Genomic DNA, 24220 nt, shown 5'->3' on the forward strand with positions numbered 1-24220 from the left:
TTCAGGGCCAAGTTTTGTCCTCACTGGGTTTAAATGCATCTCTATTTGTTTCAATTCCCCATCCATAAAGTCAGGCTAAAACTACTTTCTGAGTCACAGTGAAGGTGTAAATATGAGTTCATTAGAGGTGAGGGTAACTATGGTCATATGAGTACTTGTCACTGATAAAGAATTCTGCTTTTCCCCATGAGGTTCTCACCAAGGTAATGCTAAGTCATTCCAGCTTCTCACTCACTTTCTGGTGGTACTGGGAATAAAGAAGGTTTGGGTGGTTCATGGTTCTTGCAACAGAAAGTGTGAAGGTAGTGTCAGGCTTTCTGATACCCCTATAACCAAGATATAGCATAAGACAAATAGTCTATGACCAAGACATACTGGCCATCTTATGCATAAACTCCTATCTTGGATAATGATCAGCTTATGTAACTAATACAGTGGACAGCACAAGAACAACAAGATGTAGAGTAAGGACAATTGCATAATTCCTTAAACTCTTTGATTGATTACCAGTGGGGAGATTTCCTGCTGGGCCAGGAACTGAGAACACTAATTTCAGTGAAGTTACTCCTTAATAGCTCCCTTGCATGTATGATCAGACTCTGTCCTGGCTATGGTGGTAGAAATCCAGAACGGGTCCTCTGAACTTGGTCATTACACAGGCCTAAATAGAGTACAGAATTTGACTGTGTTTCTTTGTCTAACAGGAGTATTTCCTCTAGGGGCTACACCACTGTGAGGAAATAAACCCCAAAATACTTCCTTGTAGGTCTCTCAACAAGATGTTATACTCTGAACAGATTTCCTTATGCAACAGTAGAGGCCTTTAAACAATTTTTTTTTTAAACTTTCTATACTGTAATATTGTGCATAGCCAAGACTCCCTTTTTGCATTTATCTTTTGTCATTACTATGTCCCTCTGAGGTAGCTGGTGGTGAGTTAAACTATTTTACATTGTTTTCTTGAACATGCATGCAGCCTTTGCTCTTAAAGATCTTTTCCACTGACTAGGGCTTTAATATGTTACCAGGTAAAGTGCTTATTTTCTATACGATTTGTGATTAGAAATGGACAAGCCAGTAAAACCTCAAAACAGGTGCACGCTTGGCCCAGGCAGCTTGGCATTTGTTCAGCCTATGGAGCTAACTCAGAAAAAGCCACTCCAGAGAGAGTATTTTGCCATTAGTTCCTGGCAGCCAGAGTGGCATTACAAAGCAGCTTATACATATTCCTTGTCTTAAGTGTAAGATCAGCTGTAGGCTCATTTTAAGTTTTGGCTCTGGTTCAGACCAACATCTTAACATTGTAATCAAAGTATCTGGCTTGAATCAGGAATGGGCTATGATTTTATATTTTGTCTGCATAAGGGAATTTAAAGATCTCAAATACAGAGAAATTCAGATTGATGATATATTTAAAATGCACTGTGGTTTCCTTTATAGCCAGTAATACTAGCTGTTTCAGCTAGCTGCCTTTTTGAAACATTTAGAAACAAGGCCTATGTAAGTCAATCCATACATTTGGGTCACAAAGTTTGAACTTCAAATGGAAATTTCAAACAGCTGTGTTTGAAACACCAAAGACAATTCAGTGTGTCCAAGTGAGCTGGGAAGCAGTCTCCTTTTTTGTGACATAAGACATATCTGCCTTGTGTAAGAAAATAAAATAGAAAAGCAGCATTCCTTTCAGCTGTGTGTGGAATCACCAACAGTATAGCTATGAAATATGGCTCTTGTTACATCAGATGCAATGTTGCACTAACATAGCTATGCTGCTTCCAGAGTTAGCAGGAATGTTGACTCATGTTTGATCTAAGGAATCTGGGAGCTGTGCATCACACTTCACAGCATGTTGTACGTATGACTGAAATTGTCTGAACACGGGGACTGGTTCCTACTGGGAAGCCTACAGCTACGTCAGTTATTTCAGCAGACATAAAATGTGCAAGTGTTTTTAGCATTGCAGTAGCTGAATACATGGTTTAGGTAGTTAAATACCTTTTAAGAACATGACCCAAATGCCTTTCTTTTTCCACCAGCTGTATAATTACTCTGTAGTAAACCCTGTTTGAGCAGTACTATATAGTACTACTAGAAAATTGCCTTCACCTTTATAACTCTGTAGTTCTTTGAGCTGAAGTCTTTCCAGTTTCATATGCACATAATTGCATCAATCTGCCGTAATGAGATCAAAGAATATTTATTTTAACTGATAATCCAAAATGTAGAAAATAGTTGCACCAGTTTGTCATTTAACCAGCTCAAGATCATTTTTTGATTCTGCCTGTCAACCAAAGATTATATTTGGAGTTTGTGAAATTGTTGGATTTTTAAATGGCTGTAATTGCATCACTACCCCTTCAGCTTGAATACAAATACTATTTTATTTTTTGTTGTTGTTTAAAAAGCAGCATTGCTTCACAACTGACATACATTAAACAACTCCCTTTTCTTTTCCAAATCTGAGCCTGAATCTTCAGATGTTTCTAAGTAATAATTACTCAACTGAGTGTCTCAGTTAAGTAGTTAAAAAGACTATTAGAATGAATAAAGTTAGGTAATAGAAGCTTTTCCAGTGTTACACTGGTGTGTGATATAAGAAAACAGTTTGTGTTGATTCAGTCCTGTTCTAAGTTAAGAGGAGAATATTTTTGTCCAAATACATAAGAAATAAAAATCAGCATAGAAGGACTCCAAGGGACTATCCATCTCCATTCCTTCCTGTAGAATCCCAAGTTAGGGAGATTAATATGGAGTGTGAGTCTATGCCAGAAAACTCACCCATTTAAGAGATTCTGGAAAACAGGATTGTCTCATTGGTATCTGTTAAGAATAAATGAATCTTCCAGTTACTGGCAACCTTATTTAATCTTATTCTCAACTGTGAAACAAGCTAGAACTATCGAAGAAAAAAAATCTCACTTCAGTTGAGGACTTCTTTTTTCTCTCTTCTTTCCTGTTTCTTCTGTGCATGAAGATTAAAAAATCCAGCAACACTAATCATACAGTGTGGCAAAGGCTAATTTTTGGACACCTCTCTTGCTAAACAGGTTCGGATATCACCAGCTGTATTAGAGCTGCTATTAAAAGCCTATTAGCTACTCTGCCTACACTGTTACCAAAACTTCTCTTTTGAAGTGGCCTGAGTATAAAAGCTGTTCTGTTCATCTACACTCTAATTCCAGTAAAACAAAAATGCCAATGATACCATAAAGTAACAGGACAACCATTAAAATGATTATAGTTTTGTGGCTTTCAGGAAAAATCCCTGAAGTTTCAGAAGGGGCTTTGGTTTCTTGACTTCAGCATAAAAGCTAGCAGGAACATAGACACAGACTTTGTGGAGACAAAAGACAGTTCTTTCACTCATCTGATTTGTTCTCTTTTGCAGTATGTACATTTGATGCTGCCAGGCCTAAAAGAACCCTTCCTTTCTCAGAAATTAGTGTATCAGGAGGAAAGAAAGAATCAAATCGTATCTTTACAGCCTTCCGAGAAAAGCAGGGCAAATAAATAAATCTATGTACAAGTATATCTTGTATAAATATATGTCATTATGACTCATAACTTGCAAAATAGTCATCATCTTTGCAGACCTTTAAGATGGAAGCACATGCTTCCACCCTTACCATGGATCCTGGCAAGTGAATGTACATTCAGGATCAGGCCCACCATGATTTCTCTTCTCTCTAACTGTAGCTATGGATCATTTGTGTTGTTACACAAAGGGAGAAATAAACCTAAGCAGGCAGAAAGGTTATAATTATATTAATGATGATTTCCAGAACAAACTTGGGAAGACTACTTCAAATCTTTGCAGAAGAAGAAAAGCTGGAATGAGGTGAAAAAGAAGTAGAAATATTCCAATTTAGAGTGATGCTTTTATTTTTTCATTTGACTACTTTGTCTGCCCGAGACAAAGTTCCTACTGAGCAAAACTGTGATGTGACTCATACATAAAAATTGTCCATACTGTTTTTTCCATTCAAATTGAGTTGAAAAAAGTGTTGTACCCTTATATGGTACCCCCACAACAGAACATAATTTTCTACACAGAAAGATGGTGTCCCTGACTTCTGCCCCAAAATAGGAAGCAAATATATTCTTCATGATGTCAAACTGGTATGTAAACAAGGAAGGAAAACACAAACAGGCCGTGAATATCTTTGAAAAGTTGTCCAGAAATGTAGACAGATACTATAAAAGGATTTACTTTCTAGTTAACAAAATGTATTGAAGACAGGAGTTCATACATAATAGCATTTTGAACCAAAGTGATTCCAATATACATTTCCTAAATTAAATACTGCCCGTACCTGAATATTTCAGGGCAGCATTCTGTAGTACTCAAGTCTTAAAATTGTGGGTACACAAAGTAAAAAAAGACTCTTAGAGTTGATACTGCAGTCACTGAATAGGAAAATAATTCCATAGACCTGTTTCAGTAATGGATCTGTATCACAGAGCATATTTCTGCTTTCTGCATAATTGCTGTCAGTAAGATAATGTGTTCAACGCATTGAAAGTATCTATGAAACTATATATGTACAAGCTCAAATACCCACTGTGGTATCTAATTTTAGCTGCCTGTCTTTGAAAATCACATAATCTTTATGGACTAAAGTAAGGTTTGCCTATTACTATTTTAAGCACATTTGTCTGGTTTTTTTTAAAGGCAGTAATAAGAAAGCAGAAATAGGCATTGTAACTGTCATATGTATCTGCCATGCTAAGCATGGAGTGGTAGCACAGTTTTGATAGCAGAGAAGCACATCTTCCATTACTTCACTGTGGATTTTACACTCAGATTGGAAGTGTAATGTGATGTTGGAATGAAGGTAATGGGGTAGAAGAAAAGAAAGACGTGTGGTTTGGTAATGATTTAAATAATCATGCCCGGTTACTACTGTAAAATCATCAGTGCTTCAAATTTACTGGAGTAAGAATCAACCAGTATTTCCAGGAGTTGCATTACTTGATAATGAAAGGTCACATACAGTTTGAAAATAAGTAAGTGCCAATAATGAAAGGCAAAATACTTTTAGTGTATATATATTTGTTATTATTGGGGACATGTTATGAACTCAACTCTGCACTAACATGGGAGAGTACCTTGTGATTAAGCACCAAAAAAATTAGTGCCTTCTGAATGGAAAACACCCTCACTGACTCAAAAACGCTTATTTGCGATGAAACCAAAGGGATATAGACAGCTAAATGCTCTTGACAATCTATTCTCCATCATTACAAGTGCCTTAAGTGACTGAACACTTGAGAAGAGCAGCTCAGTCACAGCAAAAATTCAAACTTTGTAGGAGAAATTCTGGGAATCCTCAGCCTGCAGATGCTCTGTTGGGGTGGGCCCTGACACCTGGAAGCCCACTGCAAGTGCAGGAGTGGTCCAACCTTGCTGCCCTTGCTTGCGTGCATAATCCTTGCTCTAGCAACTAGTTTTAAGGGACAAGTCCCAAGTGACTGTACTGTGAGCCCGAGCAATGCCTGGAGAGGGGAGATGAGAAGTAAGTCACGAGGAGGGGCCTGGTGTCACTTCTCTTGATTGACTAGTGTTTCAACCACTCCTGAAACTGGGACAAGAGAAGGTTCCAGAAATCCAGGAACTGGAGCCGTAAATAGGGTCACATATGAGTTTACAGGGGCCTCTACACACTGAACACCCCCATTGGCAGGTCCAACACTGGATGCAGGAGTGGTGCTCGCTCTGTCTCCTCTCTCTCCTTCACTCTCTCTCTTTCTTCCCCGCCCTTCTAAATAACCTTAAAGCTACTAAGTAACACAAGGCTGACCTTGATTTCCCAGAAAGCTTCATAGCTTAGGTAGATACAGTTGTGAAAGTGACAATGTTTACAGAATATTTGTTTCCATTGAAGTTGATACTTATGTACAGACCTTGAGTCTTAGCTCACTTTAGTCCACACATACAGGAATTTGTGAACCTGAGTCACCTACTGTTGGGATTCAAGAGGACTTTCTGCGAGAGAATGGCCATGTGAGCAATCCTGTATGAGAACAAGACTGATAAGAGCCTCAGCCAAGCAAGGATGCGATAAGGATGTGACCCTGAATGAGGGGGGAGAAACTCGACGAGACAAACAACCCCCGGAAGGGGTTGGGACGGAAGAGGAAGTTACCCAAGGCAGGAAGCCTGGCACGGCTGATGTGTCACCTTTTATCCAATCATAAGAAGGTTTAAAGCGCGGGCTAAGTTAACTGTCCAATCTTGAGGACTTGCACTGCATGTTACTCATGTGTGCGGGAGAACATTATAAAAGGGCTTTCTTAGTGGTAATAAATGGGCATTGCTTGATCACATTGGTGGTCTGCGTGCTCAGCTCTCCTGCAACCTACCCCTGCCCCAGAGGTGGGGTGTGACATTAATGTCAGTATCTTTTTTTATTTATCTTGCATGTACAAGGTTTTAAAGTTACCAGTGTGGTGGTTTGACCTTGGCTAAATGCCAGGTACCCGCCAGTTGCTCTGTCACTTCCCCCCCTTCCCCCTTTTTTTTCTCAGCAGGGCAAAAAGGGGAAAGAAAATAAGATAGGGAAAAAACCCAACCCTTGTGGGTAAAACAAAAGCAGTTTTAATGTAAGCAAAGTGAAGCAAAGGTCTGCGCGCGGAAGCAAAAAGAAAACAGATTTATTCTCTACTTCCCACGAAGAGGCGATGTCGGCCCTTCTCAGGCAGCAGGGCTCCGACACAAGTAGTGGTTGCCTCAGAGGACCAAGGGTGACCCCACCCCCTTCCTCCCGGCTTTATCCTGAGCAGACGTCATACGGTCTGGAATATCCCTTTGGTCAGTTCGGGCCAGCTGTCCTGGTTGTGTCCCCTCCCAAGATCTTGCCCACCTCGTCCCACTGCAGGGGGGAAATGTAGGAAAGAGCCTTGGTGCTGTGTAAGCACTGCTCAGCAGCAGCCACAACACCAGGGTGCCATCAACACCCAGCCAGCTCCCAACATAAAACACAGCACCGTGAGGGCTGCTATAGGGGAAAACCAATTCCGGCTCAGCCAGACCCAGTACAACCAGAATCAACTTTGACAGGTTTATGAACTCAGCAGGAGATTTCATGTATGCTAGCTTGCTGGCTAGCCCAACACAGGATTAGTAGAAGATACGTGAACTACAAGATCTGCACACTGCAATTTTGAAACATGGGTATTCATATACTTGAGGGGTTAATATTAATAAATTTCAAGCTGAACTTGAAACAAACTTGTAACTTCCGGAATGTTTACAAATTGTATTCATCCTTTTGGGTTGTTTGTACTGATTTTATTAATTAAGGCTTACAACATCTGTAAGAAAAACGAGATACAGCTCAGTAGTTTTGAAGGAATTATGAAATTATGCCAGAATTTCTATAATGTGTGTTTATCATTCCGAAGTGAAACGAGAGAAGATATAAATCGTGGATAGGTAAGAGACTTCTGGAGAGGTCAAATAAGGACATTAGCACAAGGACTCCGTGCGCCATCTCTGGGTGAAATCTGGGACGCACAGGGAGGGTGTCTCGCGGGCGTGTAATACTTCTTTTAAAAAGGATTGCTGTGTTGATTTGCAATTCACTGAGTTATAATTATCACCAGAAAAAAATATCAAAAATACGACTATAGAACAGGCAAAAATAGTTTTCAGTGTGGCAAAGATACCATGGACAATTTCGTAGATTTTGTACAATTTTGTAGCTGTCAGAAAATACTCGTCTCACGAGTGCCAGTACCGTGATTTACACGCTGACAGTAAATCAGCCCCAGATCCTCACCGGCATAGTCCTGTGGCATGAATCAGCATGTTACCTCATATAGTACGGAAGGGATATGGGAATTGTTTAGGTTAGTGACTGCCGTTTTAAAAGAGTATCAGGCCGTTAGAAATAGCAGTTAGTGCCACAAATATGCGTTAAATAACCCCGAGTGTCATTTCCTGCTTGCTGTCCATCACCACCTGTAATACCAGTGCAATTAGGACACTCCCTTCCCCACGTTGTTTTTGCAAGAGGGTTTATAGGCAGCTTTTCAGAAACGTTCGTTGGTCACGGTACCCGAGACAGAGGCTGAGGTTTGGGGAGGAAGGTCCTTCTGAGGATGAGGTTTGGGGACGAAGGTCCTTCTTTTAGCGTACCTTTGGCACAGGGAGTCCTTATACTTAATTTCGGCCGCAGATCTCTTTGAGGCAGGTCCCAGCAGCGGAAGGCGACGAGGGGCCGATCTCAGCATGTTGCTGTTTCCCAGCTGTGAGGAGTTATTCGCTCCCGCCGCTGGTAACGGCGGGTCCATACCACCGCGACCCGCGCTGTCGCTGACGGCTGGGGATGCCGCCCGCCGGCTGGCCGGCGGGGGAGACGGTTCGCGGGGGGAGCGGGGCGCGGCGCCGCGGCCGTTGGCGTGAGGAGGGGAGGCGAGAGGAGGGGAGCAAACGGCGCGCAGCGAGGAGGAGACGCCGTGCCGTGCCGTGCCGTGCCGTGCCGTGCCGTGCCGTGCCGTGCCGTGCCGTGCCGCTGAGGGGTGCGACGCTGCCGGGGACACCCTCCCCGTCCGGCCCCGCCCCGCCCCCAACCTGTTACTTTAAGGGCCGGGGGCGGGGCCGGGCGGAGGGGCTCGCGGCTGCTCCGCCGCGCGCCATTGGCTGACCGCGCCGGCCCGGTGCCCGCCCCCCGCGATGGCTGTGTCTCGGTGTCAGCCGGCGGGCGACGCGCATGCGCGGCGGGCGCTCGGTCGCCCAGCCGGCGCGGCTGCCGCGGTGCGAGGGAGGGGAGGAGGCGGGGGCAGAGTCGCGCAGCGGGAGCGGCCGGGCAGAGGATGTCCGCGGATGTCCGCCGGCCGCCCACCCGCCGCTCCGCTCCGCTGCGCGCCCCCCGTCGCCTCCACGTCTTCATGAATTAGCGCTGCGGGGTGGGGGTGGGGGACAGGAGCGAGCGTCCCAGCGGAACCGGCGCCCCAGGCATGGCCAGCTCGGTGAGTGCTCGCGGATCCGCCGGCCCCGACCCGCGCTGCCCGGCGCCGCCGGGAGGGGTTTGGCGTGACCGAGGGTTTCTGTTTGCGGGTAGCTTTCTCTGCCTCCCCGCCGCTCCCGGCTGCGGCACGGAGCGCGCGTGCAGCCGGAGGGAGGCGGCGGGTGTCGTCTCAGCCATGTTCCTGCCGCCGCACCGGAGGGCAGCAAGCGCGGAGGCGCCGGCAGGGGCGACGGTGTGTCCCTGCCCGCGCCCGCAGGACGGCACCGCGGGCCGGCGGCCGCGCTCCCCGCGTCCTCCCGGTGGCAGCGAGAGCTCTTCCACGCCCTCGCCTGTGGCGCCGTTTTTTTGCTGCGGTGGTGCCTTGCGATTTTTGTTCCTTTTGATGGGTTCGTGGTCCCGTTTTGTCCGTGTGCCCTCCTCGCCTGCGACGGGGCCGGTTCCCCCTCGGCCGCCCGCCCAGCCCGGCTTCCCCGGACGCTCACCGTCCGCTCCCCGCCTCTCCCCCCGCAGTGTGCCGTCCAGGTGAAGCTGGAGCTGGGGCACCGAGCCCAGGTCAGGAAGAAACCCACCGTGGAGGGCTTCACCCACGACTGGCTGGTGTTTGTCAGAGGGCCCGAGCACAGCAACATTCAGCACTTCGTGGAGAAAGTCGTCTTTCACCTGCACGAGAGCTTCCCCAGGCCGAAAAGAGGTAGGCAGGGTCCGCCGCGGGCCGCCCCGACGGGACCCGGCTTCCCGACTCCGCCGGCGGCGGCCTCCCCGGCGCTGGGCGGCCGGTAGCGGGCTCTCCCCGCAGGCGAGCGCTTCCCACCCGGATCGGAGCGGGCGCAGCTGACGGGTCTGTGCCGGTCTCCGTGGAGAACAAAAGCCGCCGTCAGTGCGGCTGCCGGTGGTCCATCTCCCGCCCGCCTTGGGGCTGTCTGGGGTCGGAGGGTGGGGGGGGCGTTCTTGCCCCTTCCCCTCTGCCGCACTTGCTGCCGCGGGGATCTCCATTCGCGGCTGCCCCCCCTCCCGACGCCCAGGCCAGCGGTGGGTCTGCGTCCCGACTCCTCCCGGTCTTTCACTTGTCGGTGGCGCGGGGTCGTCTGCTGTCTTGGGGTGGGTCTGCGCCGGAGGTTTTTGCTCACGTGTTGCTTTCTTCTGGCTGATGTTGCTTTCTCCCGGTGCTCTAAATGTCTGACCGGGACAGGGATGGCTGGAATTGTGTTACTGCACGGGTTTTGGTACGTGTGTTTGGGCTCCTGCATCACTTTGCTTTCTGCTTAATTCTTTAGTTCATTGTCAGGTTCACTCTTTACTAAATACATGAAAATTTATCGAAAGGTGTGTGTGTGTATGTGTGGTGTGTATGTACCCACAGAAGTTGGACTGGGAGAGGTATAAGAAGCCTTTTGTTTTCAGATCTGATTCCTGAGCCCTTACTGTTCTGATTATTGTAGTTGGGTTAGTAGAGGTAACTGTACAAATAAAAGAAGAGAGCAGGTTTATTTATCTATGCAGACACGGTGGTTAGTAGTTATCTCATTTGATCTGTAATCTTTATTGTCATCTACAACTCCTGCAGTTCATTGAACAACAGCATCATAAATCCTGTCCGTGTAGAGCTAGGTGGGGAAAAATCAAATGTTCAGGGAGCAGAATACAGGAAATTTTTCAGTGTTGAGATAAAAAAGCATTTTTTGTGTAAGGTAAAAACATGTCTTTTGACTAGTGTTTCTCAGTTTGAAAATACCAAGCTGTGACCTTTTTTTTATATCAATTGCTGTGTTTCTTCTAGAATATCTTACTTCTCTTAAGCAATGGAGTGTAAGAAGTGTAGTATTTCAACTACTGAGATTATCTTCGTAAGTATAAGATACTGATTTCTTTTCATTATCACAGAGCTGATACATTTTAAAATCTACTGCAAACCAGCACTGTACTGCACAAACAGTTTTCATTGGATTTTATGGAATACTGCAGTATTTCTGATGAATTAAATTGCCCATGTTGCAGTGTGGAGTCTTCCTCCCCTTTTCTTCTATTTCTTGTACCGAAAAGCATGATTTTAAGTCAGTCTAAACAGTTTGTCAGAGAAACTCCTGAGAACAGGTCTGGGTCTAAATAGGTGGGATAGCATTATTCGTATTCAGTGCATTAGATAGTGTATTGAAATTGGTGGTAGAAAGTGCATTGAATACTTTGAAGCTCTGCCTGCATAGGGGTGTGTTTGATGCTCTCTGCTTTTATTAGCCATGCTTTATTTATTTATTTATCATCTGGCCTTGGGGAACATGATTCTGCAGCCCAGACTTGGGTGTTGGTTGCTAGGTGTGATGTGGAGCTTGCCAATAAGGATATATTTTAATACTTTTGCAAGTGAAAGATGCATGGTTTGCCGCTGGGAGTGCTTTGTCTCCAGCTGCTGAGTTTAGTTATGCAGTCATTTAAGTCATTGTTTTAAAGTGTTTATTTTGGGATTTTATTTGTATGCATCATTTTCATGATGTGGCAATGTCTGGGAAAGATGCCAGCTTATATAGCCCGGGAGGGGACTTATACTATGATTGCACATGACTTGGATTGTAGGAGATCACCATAGCCGCTCCCGTCCAGAGAAGCGTAAACTCAGATGGCAAGCACTCCATTCACTTCTGGGCTTTGCTTAGCTTCCTGAAACTACTGCAGTGAGTGAGAAATAGATGATGAAGAAATTTCATGACCCTGAAACCACAGTGGGCAAGATGAGCATTGTGATGCTGGGAGTGGTGCATGTATGAATTACCTAGCACTTTTTCTGCTGTTCAGAAGTTTTTAATGAGTGGAGATGATATGTGCCTTGTAAATGGGAGTATTTTGTTTGTCTTTCTAATTTAGAAATACAACTAATTTTTTTTCTTTTTTTTACAAAAGTATTCTAGGTTTTCTTGGCTCATTTAATCAGTGCTGTTAGTTTCATTTGACCTCAGATGGCTTTCAGGGTGGTTTAAGTTTTGCATATTTAATGAGAATGATACATTTGCTTGTAGTATTAGTCAAACTACCTGTTTTCCATCACTTTCTCTGAAGTCGTTTATTATTTCAGTGTAGGATAACGTAATACTCGGTAAGTTCTCAAACTAATCCTGAGCCATGGGGTTTAGCAAGCTGAAGTAGGTGTACAATATTAATCAAAAGCAAGTACTAGTACACTGACTAGCCGTAATAACACTTAGTTCTCTGGTAAGTGATCTTTTTATCTCTGAATTCATGCTGTGAATGGCTGCTCTAACACATATGTTTGCCAGGAAAGGTTGTAGTTCATAAGTCTATCTGCGGAGTTCACATATCAATTTGAAAATAATAAATTAATAGGATGTCATATGTATAATTAGCACATAGTGTGTTTCTTTGGCTAAATCACTTTTTATTAGGGGCATAGTAATTCCAAACATCAAGGGGGGCAAGCGTGATGAATTATTTTCAGTGCATTTATTTTGCGTATTTATGAGATTAGGTGGATAAACAGTTTGCTGGCTACAACTCTAGCTTTGCTTATCTGTTCTGGCTGTACTAGGGACTTTGAAAATACTAGAGGCTGATAGTGAGTTTTCAAAGGTGTGTCCAAGTGTTTGTTTTACTAATAGTTGCCACATAGCAAGCAGGGTCCTGTACCCTGAAGTTGCGTCAGTTTTAAGGTGGAAACATAACTAGGGACAGTATTCAGCTGTTGGAGCACAGAGCATGTTGGTTTATCTGTGTGTAGGTAGGATGAGAAGGTGATGGTGGCTGACAGGGAACAGAGTGTAGGCAAGCTAGAGTAACCTTGTAAAATAGTCTCCTTCATCTTTCACTGTCTCACCTTAAAAACTTGAGCTTGGCAGTGGTTTTATTGTTTTCTGTTTGCCATATTGGTGACTGAGTGCTTCAGTTTATCCTTGCATGGTGGAGCATACAGGCTTTCTTAGTGACTGGTTATCTGTACTTCCTCCCATTTAATGGCCTGCTCCTGCCATCTGACTTCTGTGAGTACTAAATGGGGGTGGTTACAGGACTGCTTGTCATGTTAAAAAAGTAGACTCATGTCCAGACTTAGTTTTGAGTAGAGCTTGCAAGAAAAAAGCTCTCTAAAATCATCATGCAATCATAAATACTACTGTTTTCAAATCTTGTCTATTTCATGATGCTGATAAAAAAATTGGTTAAGAGAAGACATGGTGAATTTTTAAGATTCTAGTTTTATTTCAAAGCATTGCTTACCTTATATTACTCATGTGAAGAAAATAGTGCTGTGTGTGGAAGTGCAGTATTTTAAAGCATGCCTATAGGACAAGGTTTATCACCAGGTTATGGTTAGTTTTGATCCGCTGCCTCCAAAAGAGGAGCTGTTAATCTTCTTTGATAATGTGTCTCATTATTTTGGATGCTAAGCAGTGTAGAAATAGTTTCTTACTCTTCTTACTGAACAAATGCTGGTGTTCTGCAACAGCAGTCTGACTTGCTATTTGTCCTCCTACTTGTCTTTCAGTTGGATAAGCAAACACACCTCTGGTGTTTCAATGACTCATTATAAGTACATGTCAAAAACTAAATTGGAACTGGTATGGCCTGAATGGTTGAGTTTCTATTAATTAGTGGTGCATTTTGACAAACTTTTTTTTTTTCTTATAAAAAAAGGAGTGGGCTAATACTTCTTGCTAATAATCAATATGAAAATGGCAGTTTGGACATCAGAATGTTGTAAAAGAGTGGGAGGTGTCGCTTTCCTCTGTGGAGATGAGGGGAACAATGCCTACTGCATCTTGTAGTTCAAGAAGTTTTACAGAGATACGGCAAAGTGATGGAAGTGGAGTTGCTTGTTACTCTGCTATAGGGTGGACCAAACTGAAACATTCTTCTAGAAAGCCCACATTTCCAATATTGGTTGTTTTCATTAAGGTTGTCTGTTAGTACAGAATGAGACTTTAGTAGACCATAACACTTTGAAATACAGTTAGCTACTCTAAAAGCTGACAGTGATTTCTTCCTGGTAAACACATCCTTTCTCTTCTCATACAAAAGATTTACACTTTTTTTGTTCCTGTAATTCAGCTAGGCAATTTTTTCTGAATAGTTTTCCGTAGAAAAGTCACAAAATCTTCTCTTCTGAATCCATTGTGTTATAAGAGTTTAATAAGGAGGAAGAAACTCTGAAAGATGCAGTCTTTATTATCAGTGGCATTTTAAAAATTGTTTATTTGGGTTTTAAGATAACTTTGTCCCAGAGGCCACAGTATTTTGGGCCACGGCAAGGTAAGAATCTTTTGGCACAGGCGTGACATGAAGGTCAGGGGCAGTGTGAGGTGTGCCCTTCCTGGTGGAAGGGGCTCCCTTCGAGGCCACACAAACCCATGAGCTGACTTCAGTTCTGAGGCATCACGGTGTGTGGCGATATGTGCCGTGGGAGTAGCACCCGGTGCTGTCTCTTGCACTCTCAGTACACAGCAGAGTACTTACTTGCAGAGTGGAAGCTGCATTAAAGGCATCCTTCAGTTTGCTTATAAAGTAAAATGGGAAAACATATTTGTAGATAAACCATAATACAGTATGCAGAATTTTATTTACTAGAGGGAAACTTACTTTTGATCTGACAAAATCTCATGGCTTTTTTTGGTGCCCTATACACTACCTTGAAATGAAAAAATGCCAATTAAATTCTGCTTCTGTGAATTTGAATTCATTGTACAAAAACTGACTTAAGTTGACTACATCGCTTGCTCAACTTGTGATGGACAGATTGGTGGTTTCAAGATATAGATAGGCTTCTCCATGGAGATGTTTTGGTCTACTGCTTTAAAGGAGTGTTTAAATTTAGATGAAATTTTTTACGGTGAAAGCACACCTCATGCTATATTTTAAAACGGTGTCTAGTGATCTGTATTTTGGCTGTAAAAACACTTCTTGAAGCTCCCTAAAAGTATTAATTCATAATATGCTGACCAGGAAAATCAATGAGATGTCTTAGAATGAACTTTGATTAGGAAAAATTATGCCTTTCCCCCCCCCCTCCTTTCCCCCCCCCCTCCTTTCCCCCCCCCCTCCTTTCCCCCCCCCTCCTTCCCCCCCCCTCCTTCCCCCCCCCCTCCTTCCCCCCCCCCCCCTTTCCCCCCCTCCTTCCCCCCCCCTCCTCCCCCCCCTCCTTTCCCCCCCCCTCCTTCCCCCCCCCTCCTTTCCCCCCCCTCCTTTCCCCCCCCCTCCTTTCCCCCCCCTCCTTTCCCCCCCCCTCCTTTCCCCCCCTGCCTTCCCCCCCCCTCCTTTCCCCCTTCCTTTCCCCCCCCCCTCCTTTCCCCCCCCCTCCTTTCCCCCCCCCTCCTTTCCCCCCCCTCCTTTCCCCCCCTCCTTTCCCCCCCCCTCCTTTCCCCCCTCCTCTCCCCCCCCTCCTCACCAACCCCTCCTTCCCCCCCCTCCTTCCCCCCCACCTTTCCCCCCCCTCCTTTCCCCCCCCTCCTTTCCCCCCTCCTTTCCCCCCCCTCCTTCCCCCCCCTCCTTTCCCCCCCCCTCCTTCCCCCCCCCCTCCTTTCCCCCCCCTCCTTTCCCCCCCCCTCCTTTCCCCCCCCCTCCTTTCCCCCCCTCCTTCCCCCCCCCTCCTTTCCCCCCCCCTCCTTTCCCCCCCCCCTCCTTTCCCCCCCCTCCTTTCCCCCCCCCCCCTTCCCCCCCCCTCCTTTCCCCCCCCCTCCTTTCCCCCCCCTCCTTTCCCCCCCCCTCCTTTCCCCCCCCCTCCTTTCCCCCCCCTCCTTTTCCCCCCCCCTCCTTTCCCCCCCCCCTTTCCCCCCCCTCCTTTCCCCCCCCCCTTTCCCCCCACCTTTCCCCCCCCCCACCATTCCCCCCCCCTCCTTTCCCCCCCCTCCTTTCCCCCCCCCTCCTTCCCCCCCCCTCCTTCCCCCCCCTCCTTTCCCCCCCCCTCCTTTCCCCCCCCTCCTTTCCCCCCCCCTCCTTTCCCCCCCCTCCTTTCCCCCCCCACTCCTTTCCCCCTCCCCCCCCCCTCCTTTCCCCCCCCCTCCTTTCCCCCCCCCTCCTTTCCCCCCCCTCCTTTCCCCCCCTCCTTTCCCCCCCTCCTTTCCCCCCCCTCCTTTCCCCCCCCCTCCTTTCCCCCCCCCTCCTTTCCCCCCCCCTCCTTCCCCCCCCCTCCTTTCCCCCCCCCTCCTTTCCCCCCCCTCCTTTCCCCCCCCCTCCTTTCCCCCCCCCTCCTTTCCCCCCCCTCCTTTCCCCCCCCCTCCTTTCCCCCCCCTCCTTTCCCCCCCCTCCTTTCCCCCCCCCTCCTTTCCCCCCCCTCCTTTCCCCCCCCCTCCTTTCCCCCCCCTCCTTTCCCCCCCCCTCCTTTCCCCCCCCTCCTTTCCCCCCCCTCCTTTCCCCCCCCTCCTTTCCCCCCCCTCCTTTCCCCCCCCCTCCTTTCCCCCCCCTCCTTTCCCCCCCCCTCCTTTCCCCCCCCTCCTTTCCCCCCCCCTCCTTTCCCCCCCTCCTTTCCCCCCCCTCCTTTCCCCCCCCCTCCTTTCCCCCCCCTCCTTTCCCCCCCCCTCCTTTCCCCCCCCCTCCTTTCCCCCCCCTCCTTTCCCCCCCCCTCCTTTCCCCCCCCCTCCTTTCCCCCCCCCTCCTTTCCCCCCCCTCCTTTCCCCCCCCTCCTTTCCCCCCCCCTCCTTTCCCCCCCCCTCCTTTCCCCCCCCCTCCTTTCCCCCCCCTCCTTTCCCCCCCCCTCCTTTCCCCCCCCCTCCTTTCCCCCCCCTCCTTTCCCCCCCCCTCCTTTCCTTTCCCCCCCCCTCCTTTCCTTTCCCCCCCCCTCCTTTCCTTTCCCCCCCCTCCTTTCCTTTCCCCCCCCTCCTTTCCTTTCCCCCCCCCTCCTTTCCTTTCCCCCCCCTCCTTTCCTTTCCCCCCCCCTCCTTTCCTTTCCCCCCCCCCTCCTTTCCTTTCCCCCCCCCCTCCTTTCCTTTCCCCCCCCCCCTCCTTTCCTTTCCCCCCCCCCTCCTTTCCTTTCCCCCCCCCCCTCCTTTCCTTTCCCCCCACCCGTTACTGGAAGGGAAGGCGAAGAAGCTCCTTATCCTTTCTTTCCTTTCCTAGCCCGACTTTATTAACGCGTTGGACACCACGCAGATGCTGCTGGTTTTAATAGCTTGCGTGTTGTCTTGTAAAATTTTTGAGAAAGTGGCCAAACAGTATTATTTCACCTGCTGTTTCTTTTGCTAATTTTTAAATACTAAGTGGGAAAAAAAGAAAATTACTCTCTTCCTGCTCCATGTAAAGTGAGTGAGAGACTTACTTAACTCTTACTTTTAGCAAATTGAGGACTGTGAGGATAGGGACCCACAAACAGATTCTTAACACGTGACTTGAGTTTTCTGATTTCTGTCCAAAATGCCAGTCAATTATGACTCCAATTTCTTAACTCTTAAAAGATGAACATAGGTTATTTATTTCACATTAAGCTAACTTTGGGTAGCATTTAATTGCTGATACAGTATTTTTAGTTTTAAGAAGCTATGGTTACCTCTTTCTCTATTAAAACTATAGTATTAATGCTCTGTGGTTGTAGTCTTCTGGATTTTAGATGATGGGAAGTGAAATGTAGTTTCAGGGCTGTTGTACAGAAGATCTTATGTAAGATGAGGGGGAAGATACCTCACAATGCTTGTCAGTAGACAGTTAAATTGGTTGGCATTTATTTGAGAAAATGAAAACAGCTGGGTTGTTTGCTGTTTGTTGTTGTTACTCTGTTTACTTCTGTGCAGTTTTTATTCTTCGATCTGTAAGAAAACTTGAAGCCACGTATTTACTATTACAGGCTAGACAATTCAACCTGGAGGTACAATTATCTTTGTTAAGATTTTTCAGTGCTGCATTAGTAAGCTGCAAAATCTTGGAAATTTGATTTGTGGTACTATTCAAGTTATGAAGGCTGTTCTTGTAACAGTGCTGTACATGATGGTTAGGATTGTTTTTTGGTCTGTTGGATTTGGTGGTTTTTTGTTTTTTAAATTGAGGTTTTGGGAAGAAATGTTGGAGGGGGCTATTCTGTCCCTTGTTCTGGTAGAATCTGTGGAAAAGACTGACAACTTGATAGTCGCAACCTGTAAAGCCTGTTGATAATGCTTGTGATAGCACAGATTAATTTATAAAGGTTTGGTCCAGAGTTAAGTGTGTAGGCTGCTGCAGTTTGACTACATTAATTTTTAAGAGATTCTTATGGTGGACACCTGTACTTTCAAGAATTTAGTTCATGTGTGATTGTTCTGTTTCTTCCTTTCATGATAGTGATTGATAGGCATATATGAAAACAAAAGAACAGTCAAATTCTAGCACTTATATATGTTTATATTAAAAGTATGGTTTCTCATCTTTTCACGAAACACTTCTAGTTAAAAATGTTGTTTGCTTTTTGTATGACTTGACTTTTTGTATGACTTGACTTTTTGCTGTGCTTTCTATTACTTAAAGAAGAGGAAGAACTGGCTAGTACTTTAAATATTTGTATGCTTACTTAGACCTCTGTGTGGGAATCTATTTTAAAAATAAATGTATGATACTGCCTAGTATTAAAGAATACAGCTAAAATACTGATTTTTGCAATGTACAAAATAATTTTAAAAACTGTTCAGTGTTGGGTAAAACCTGATGTTCGGTACCTGTTAATGATACTAATTTTTTAACTCCTTTCTGGGGTGCCATTTATTTAAACAATATTAGTGGATGAGGCTGTTACTACCAGGCAGAATCAGTCGGCAGATAGTTTATCTCATCAGTATCCTTGTGATGGTGCTCATAGGCAGAGCATCAAAGCTTAACTCTCTCCCTTGCTTGCCAGCTACTAGCAGTATCATGCTGTTAATGCTGTGCTGAGTTCCTGCACTGACTCTGGCTCTTTTGAGGAGTTCAGGTTTGTTTCTTAGAGCTTCCTGGACAAGCCCAGTGGTGCTGGATGAGTTTGATTTTAAAATCTGTGGCACACCATGGTGACAGAGGTCTCAACAGCTTTAACATCATGTAAATGATAGATCAGATCAATTTCTTTTAATTACAGTTCATACTTCTTCTCAGCAGTTGATGTATATGAATTGCCTTTGTATGGCCTCAGTAACTTGTCTGGAATTCTATGTAAAAAGCATAAGCCTATACAGTAGCATGTGTATATTCTTCATATGGCATCTTGCTCATGAAAGGTAAATACCAGGATAGGTATTTCTGTTTTCAGATCATTATGATGGCAGAGATGGTAGTGCAAACTGCTTTATAATATGTAACGAAAACCAAAAGCAGAGCTGAACAAGGAGTGTGAGGTGTGTACTGTTAGAGTACTGAGTGGTTTGTATAGTAAGTCTAAATTTACTATTTGTGCTGTTCTAAAGTTTGTACAGAATTCCACTTGACTCAGTGAGACACTAATCATTTTGCTTGTTCTAGATCGAAGTGACATGAATGTGACGTGTCTTGAAATGAGGGTTGACAAACAAGGTGTTCTGCATTTGTAGGCTTGCCAGGGAAATCGAAGAAATACTTTCTTTGTGTACTTGGAGACATTGTTTTACCTTTCATGTGCTAACATTAAAGGGCAAATGATCGAGAAAGAAATAATGCAGAGATTCAGTTGAGATAGGACTGTTTGATATTGTGGGCTGGAGGCCAGCAACTGTTGTGTCTTCCATGTGGGGAAAAAGGGCTGGTTCAAAAATGTTCACTGTTCCTTAGAGCAGCCTTTCTGGTAGTGGAGAGCAGAAGTTTTCTTGAGAAATTTTGATCGGTAAGTATTAAATGGGTGAATATAATTTGAATTCCTCTTGGGATTCAGTACGAGGCTCTATAAAGAACAGAAGAAAAAAATTTTCACATTTCATCTTACATAATGTAAAATCCAAGTGAATATTTTATTGAAGCATTCAGTTAAACCATTTACAGAATGACTGTAAGTCATCACAGCACTATCATCATGCCTGACTGAAAAGCAGAAAAGATGGATTGAACTTGAAATCTTGTATGCGCTCTGAACATGGAGATGCACAAGTCTGGCATAATATCCAAGACTAGTTTTTTAACTGGATACTGCCTGATGAATTTTTTGTGGCATTTCTTGTTTCTTTGGTATGTTTTGTTTTTTCTTTTGCTTGCCCACCCTGGGGCACACCACGTATTTGGACACACTTTGTGACTCAAAATTTTTTAATATTACTCCAAGGGAAGACAAAACTATGTGAAAGAGTAAAGTATATTGAAATGTGTATGGTCATGTTAGTGGGACAGAAATCAATCTCACATCTTTTTCTATAAAAATATCTTAATAAAAATAATGTTGTCTTTAAATACCCCAAAACGTATAAAGCTGATGAGCTTTTGCTTTTAAAAGAACAGCATGCCCTTGCGACATTTTTTGAGGCAGTACTCTGGTGTTTTGCCTCTGAGAAGGTAAACTTCTACTTGGGGAAATAAGTGGACACTAATAAGCTCAGATTTGTTCTTTTTAGCCAGATCCAATGCCCAGCCAATATCCAGTTGCTGTCTTTCATTAGGGGACCACTGAAAACCTGGCGGTACTGCTCAGGGTCCAGGACCTGCACACAATGTGTGCTTGCTTGCCGTGGTCTGCGCTCTCCCTGGGCTCAGTTTTGTTTCACTGATGGACCATGTGCTGTGCTCCAGAGCTTGGCTCCAGTGTGCTGCGGGTACCATGTGAGGGACATCCAGTGACCTGTCCTCTGACAGACAGGCTGGCGAGGAGGCTGCTGAGGTGGATGTTTATGGCCAGTGGATAACCACATGAGATCCACGTCAGAGTTTTTAGGTCATGGGGAGGAAGGCTGTGGAAGAGTTTTAGTGTGTTTGAAGACTAAACACCAAAAGTATGCAAAATGTTCCCTAGATTTAGTAGCTGATCAGAGGATAGAAATAGAGTTGTACTATTGTAGTTAACTGGCCTTGCATAAAACAACAAAAAAAGCGCCAGTGAGTAAAATTCAGTCATTCAAAAATAATGAGTCATGGCATGGAATAAAGGCAGAATCTAATGATGAGGGTGATATCTAGAAAGCATATACATATGTTTTGAGAGGAAAAAAACCAGAAGGTGTCTTTCATAGCCATACTGTTTTGCTTAGTCTTTCATTTAAAATACAGTCTTAAAAGAAATTTATCTGTATGCTACACTGGAGTCAGAAAATATTGTTGTGAATTCCTCTGTAAAATGTGAAAGTTCCTTACCTATTTTGATGCTGCTACTGAGGAGGTTATGCCTCTGAGAGCTGCAAAGGTCTGCTCTCATCTGTGGTATAATGCCTCTACTGCTAAGACTTTAAAGCTTTTTGACACTCAAGCTGTTATTTGTTTGCCTGGCTGTCACTAGTTTGAAGTTTTTTAAGTGTGTGGTTTCCGAGAGGCCAAATATTGTCAATGCTCCCACTTGTATCTAGCAAATATTTAACACCAGAAAGTTCCAACTTCTTAAATTTGGTGAGGTTTTTTTCAATTGAGCCAGGTTTTAGCCCAGTTCTGTGCAATATTGCTGTGACATTTTCTCAGCAAAACATATTTTACCCATAACGTATAGTCTACCTAGTAATTCATTACAGTTAGGTTAACAGAAGCAGCAATATTGTAATACAATTGCACATCCTTATCTGAAGAATAAGGATTCTTTAGGAAGTTTGAATTCTCAGATGATAAATAATTTTTTTTTTTTTTTTTCAGACTGGTCTTAGTGTGAGAACCAGTGCACTCCCTTGCTTAATAAAAAGGCAATTACAACACATAAATGTATTCTCTATCTCATGGTCTTAGCCTCTTCTTTCTCCTCTGTGTAACTTTGGGGAGGTAGCAGCCTTTTAACCAGTCTCAGTATTTATGTAGCATCCTTTCTTATAAGGATATTGGCTTTTATTATTCTTTAGCACTATCCTCTCTATAATGCTTCCCTAGATAGTTTCCTTTATTTAAAAAAATTTCTTAGAGCTGACTGTTACAAATGCTGTGAGGTGTCTGTGTGTAAATTACTGTGAAGCAACTCTGTCCAGGTTCTTCGGGTGCCTGTGGCAGTCTTGTGTGAATAGGCCAAGACCAGTCTTTGAACCTAAATCAGGTAAGGTAGGCCAGCAACAGTAAAGTCTTCAGTTTGCTTCTGCGGGCACTGCTGTGCTGTCCTAGCACTGCTGTTCCAGCGGGTGGCTGGAAACATTGCAGGTTGCCCTGTCTGTCCTTAACAGAGGAAAGATGACATTGGAAGAGATGCTCTTGTACAGCGGTGCCCTGAAGTAGTACTTGCTTCACTTCTGGGGTGAGTCGGAGAACTCCAGGGAAGCAGCAGTGGGCTGTAGTCTTCAAACTGGACGCGGGCAGGCAGGTTGTTCTGTCTGAATCCAGGTACTGCACTTCTGTAGCTCAAACCTAATAGGAGCAAAGACCAAATGATTTTAGTGGGAGGGTAAACTTCAGAAACCCACCACAAACAAACACATATATGCATGCACACACACACACACACACACACTTTTTACAAATATTGACCGTTTCATAGACATGGAACAGCATTTTTTGTGTGGATTGTGTAGCTGTCCCACATTTTAAGTTGAAATGTTGCACTTACTGTATTTGAATATCTGGCTTTAGAAAACTGCAAGTATCTGTTGGATGTTGTATTTAATCAAAGGCTGTTCTGAAAATGGTAGTCATCAATTGTTTTAGTATTTGCTTCAATCTTTATTGTTAAATGTTAAATGTCGCCACACACTGGAAAGTTTGTTTTTCACCTGCAAAATTCTTTCCAAACAAACTAAATATGTCCATGGAGTGTACATGAGAATAAAAGTTAATATTTGACAAAAATAAGGTGGTTGAATAAACTATAAATGATTTTAATTATCCTTTCTATTGTCTGGAGACTAAATAGAAACAAAATGGTTTCTATAAAGCAGGTCTACATTAGGTTACTTCCTTGAATTTTTGATAGAGTGAAAACAAAGTTAAACAACCACTGCAGATCTTGGCAGGTTTTGTAACAAAAGTTTAGTTCTATTAGTCTATGAATCTTAGTCTTCAGGGCTATTTCCTTATAGCTCTATCTTAATGCCCAAACTAAAGTTTAACAGGAGTCGAAATACTAATAGACTACTTGCAGATTGACATCTTAAGTGTACAGTTAGAATTATCTATCTGTGTTTCAGGTGGAATATTTAAATGATTTTGGTTTCTTTTTTGTGTTTATAAGTAGCTTAAATCTGGTAGGTTGCCAATTTTATGTCTAGACAATGGAAAACTTTACATTTTGGTTTTAGTTTCTTCCTTGGTGGTCTGTCCTGAAGTCTAGGTAATAGTAATTTCCTGATTAAAATCTAAATGCATCACTAAAAAATCCATTCAAAAACCAGAGGTTCATTTGATATGTAAATATTAAGTTAAACTATACAGCTTGTAAATGTGTTTATATGTATTGTAGTTTTAGAGGCATAACAACCTTTTTTTAAAAAATTTTTTTACCTTTAACAATAAGTGATTTTGGAATCCAGTGCAGTGATAAGATCAGTGTATTTGCCTTGAGGCTTCAGTCACTTAATCTAAACTCAGAAAAATTCTGCAACATTCTTTGTTTGAAAATATTTAAAAGAAAACTGGCATCTGTATTTTTGTATGGAAGACACTGAAGCCAATTAAGGGTGGTTAAGACTAGCATGCAGTCAGGCAGCGAAGATAAAGCTTCCTCCTCTTCTTGCTCTCACTAGAAGGTTGTTTTCTTTCATACATTTTATGCAGCCTGTTGTACTGTACATTAATCTTATATAACTGGTCTCTAACCCATTCCTACAACAGTTTTCACAAAGCCAGTGCCAGGGCATAACAGTTTAACTGCAAATTAGGGATGTAGTAAGTATGGAATACCATCCAGCCATGGCCACGTATAAGATTAAAAGGGTATTTGCAACTTTTTCTTGCTAAAGTTAAGAGTAGTGGGCTTCATAAAACTTATGCAAAACTCAAAATGATCATAAGAAGCATGTTTCTTCAAAAGTGCCACAAAAGAATGGGAGGAGAGTTGAAATCGGGAAAAGGCATGGATTAAACATGACTCTTCCTTTCTTGATTTTCAGTTTGACTGATTATTTTCCTTGCTAGAGATCAGCAGCCTGATGCCTGTTTTTGAAAGGAAGAATTTAAAATGAAATTATAGATCGATTTTTTTGTTTGTTTTGTTAGGATGGTGCTGTTTTTATGTGACATCTCCAGTCTGTGAATTCATTCTGTGATGAGAAAAAATGTCACATGTGGGTATGTGCATCACAGAAATT

At 44.1% G+C, this 24220-nt stretch overlaps 1 protein-coding gene across 2 annotated transcripts in view; it reads left to right on the forward strand.

Annotated features, from left to right (window-relative positions):
• Positions 1-8749: 8749 nt before the first annotated feature.
• The window catches only part of MLLT3 (MLLT3 super elongation complex subunit), a 148078-nt gene continuing 132607 nt past the window's right edge, over positions 8750-24220 (forward strand). For both annotated transcript variants that reach the window (XM_074932595.1, XM_074932596.1), the window contains exons 1-2: positions 8750-8973; positions 9483-9663. In XM_074932595.1, coding sequence (XP_074788696.1) covers positions 8962-8973; positions 9483-9663 — 193 coding nt within the window. In that variant the 5' untranslated portion in view covers positions 8750-8961. The remainder of the gene's footprint in view (positions 8974-9482; positions 9664-24220) is intronic.

Source organism: Athene noctua, chromosome Z, assembly GCF_965140245.1.
Source record: "Athene noctua chromosome Z, bAthNoc1.hap1.1, whole genome shotgun sequence".
NCBI lineage: Eukaryota > Metazoa > Chordata > Aves > Strigiformes > Strigidae > Athene > Athene noctua.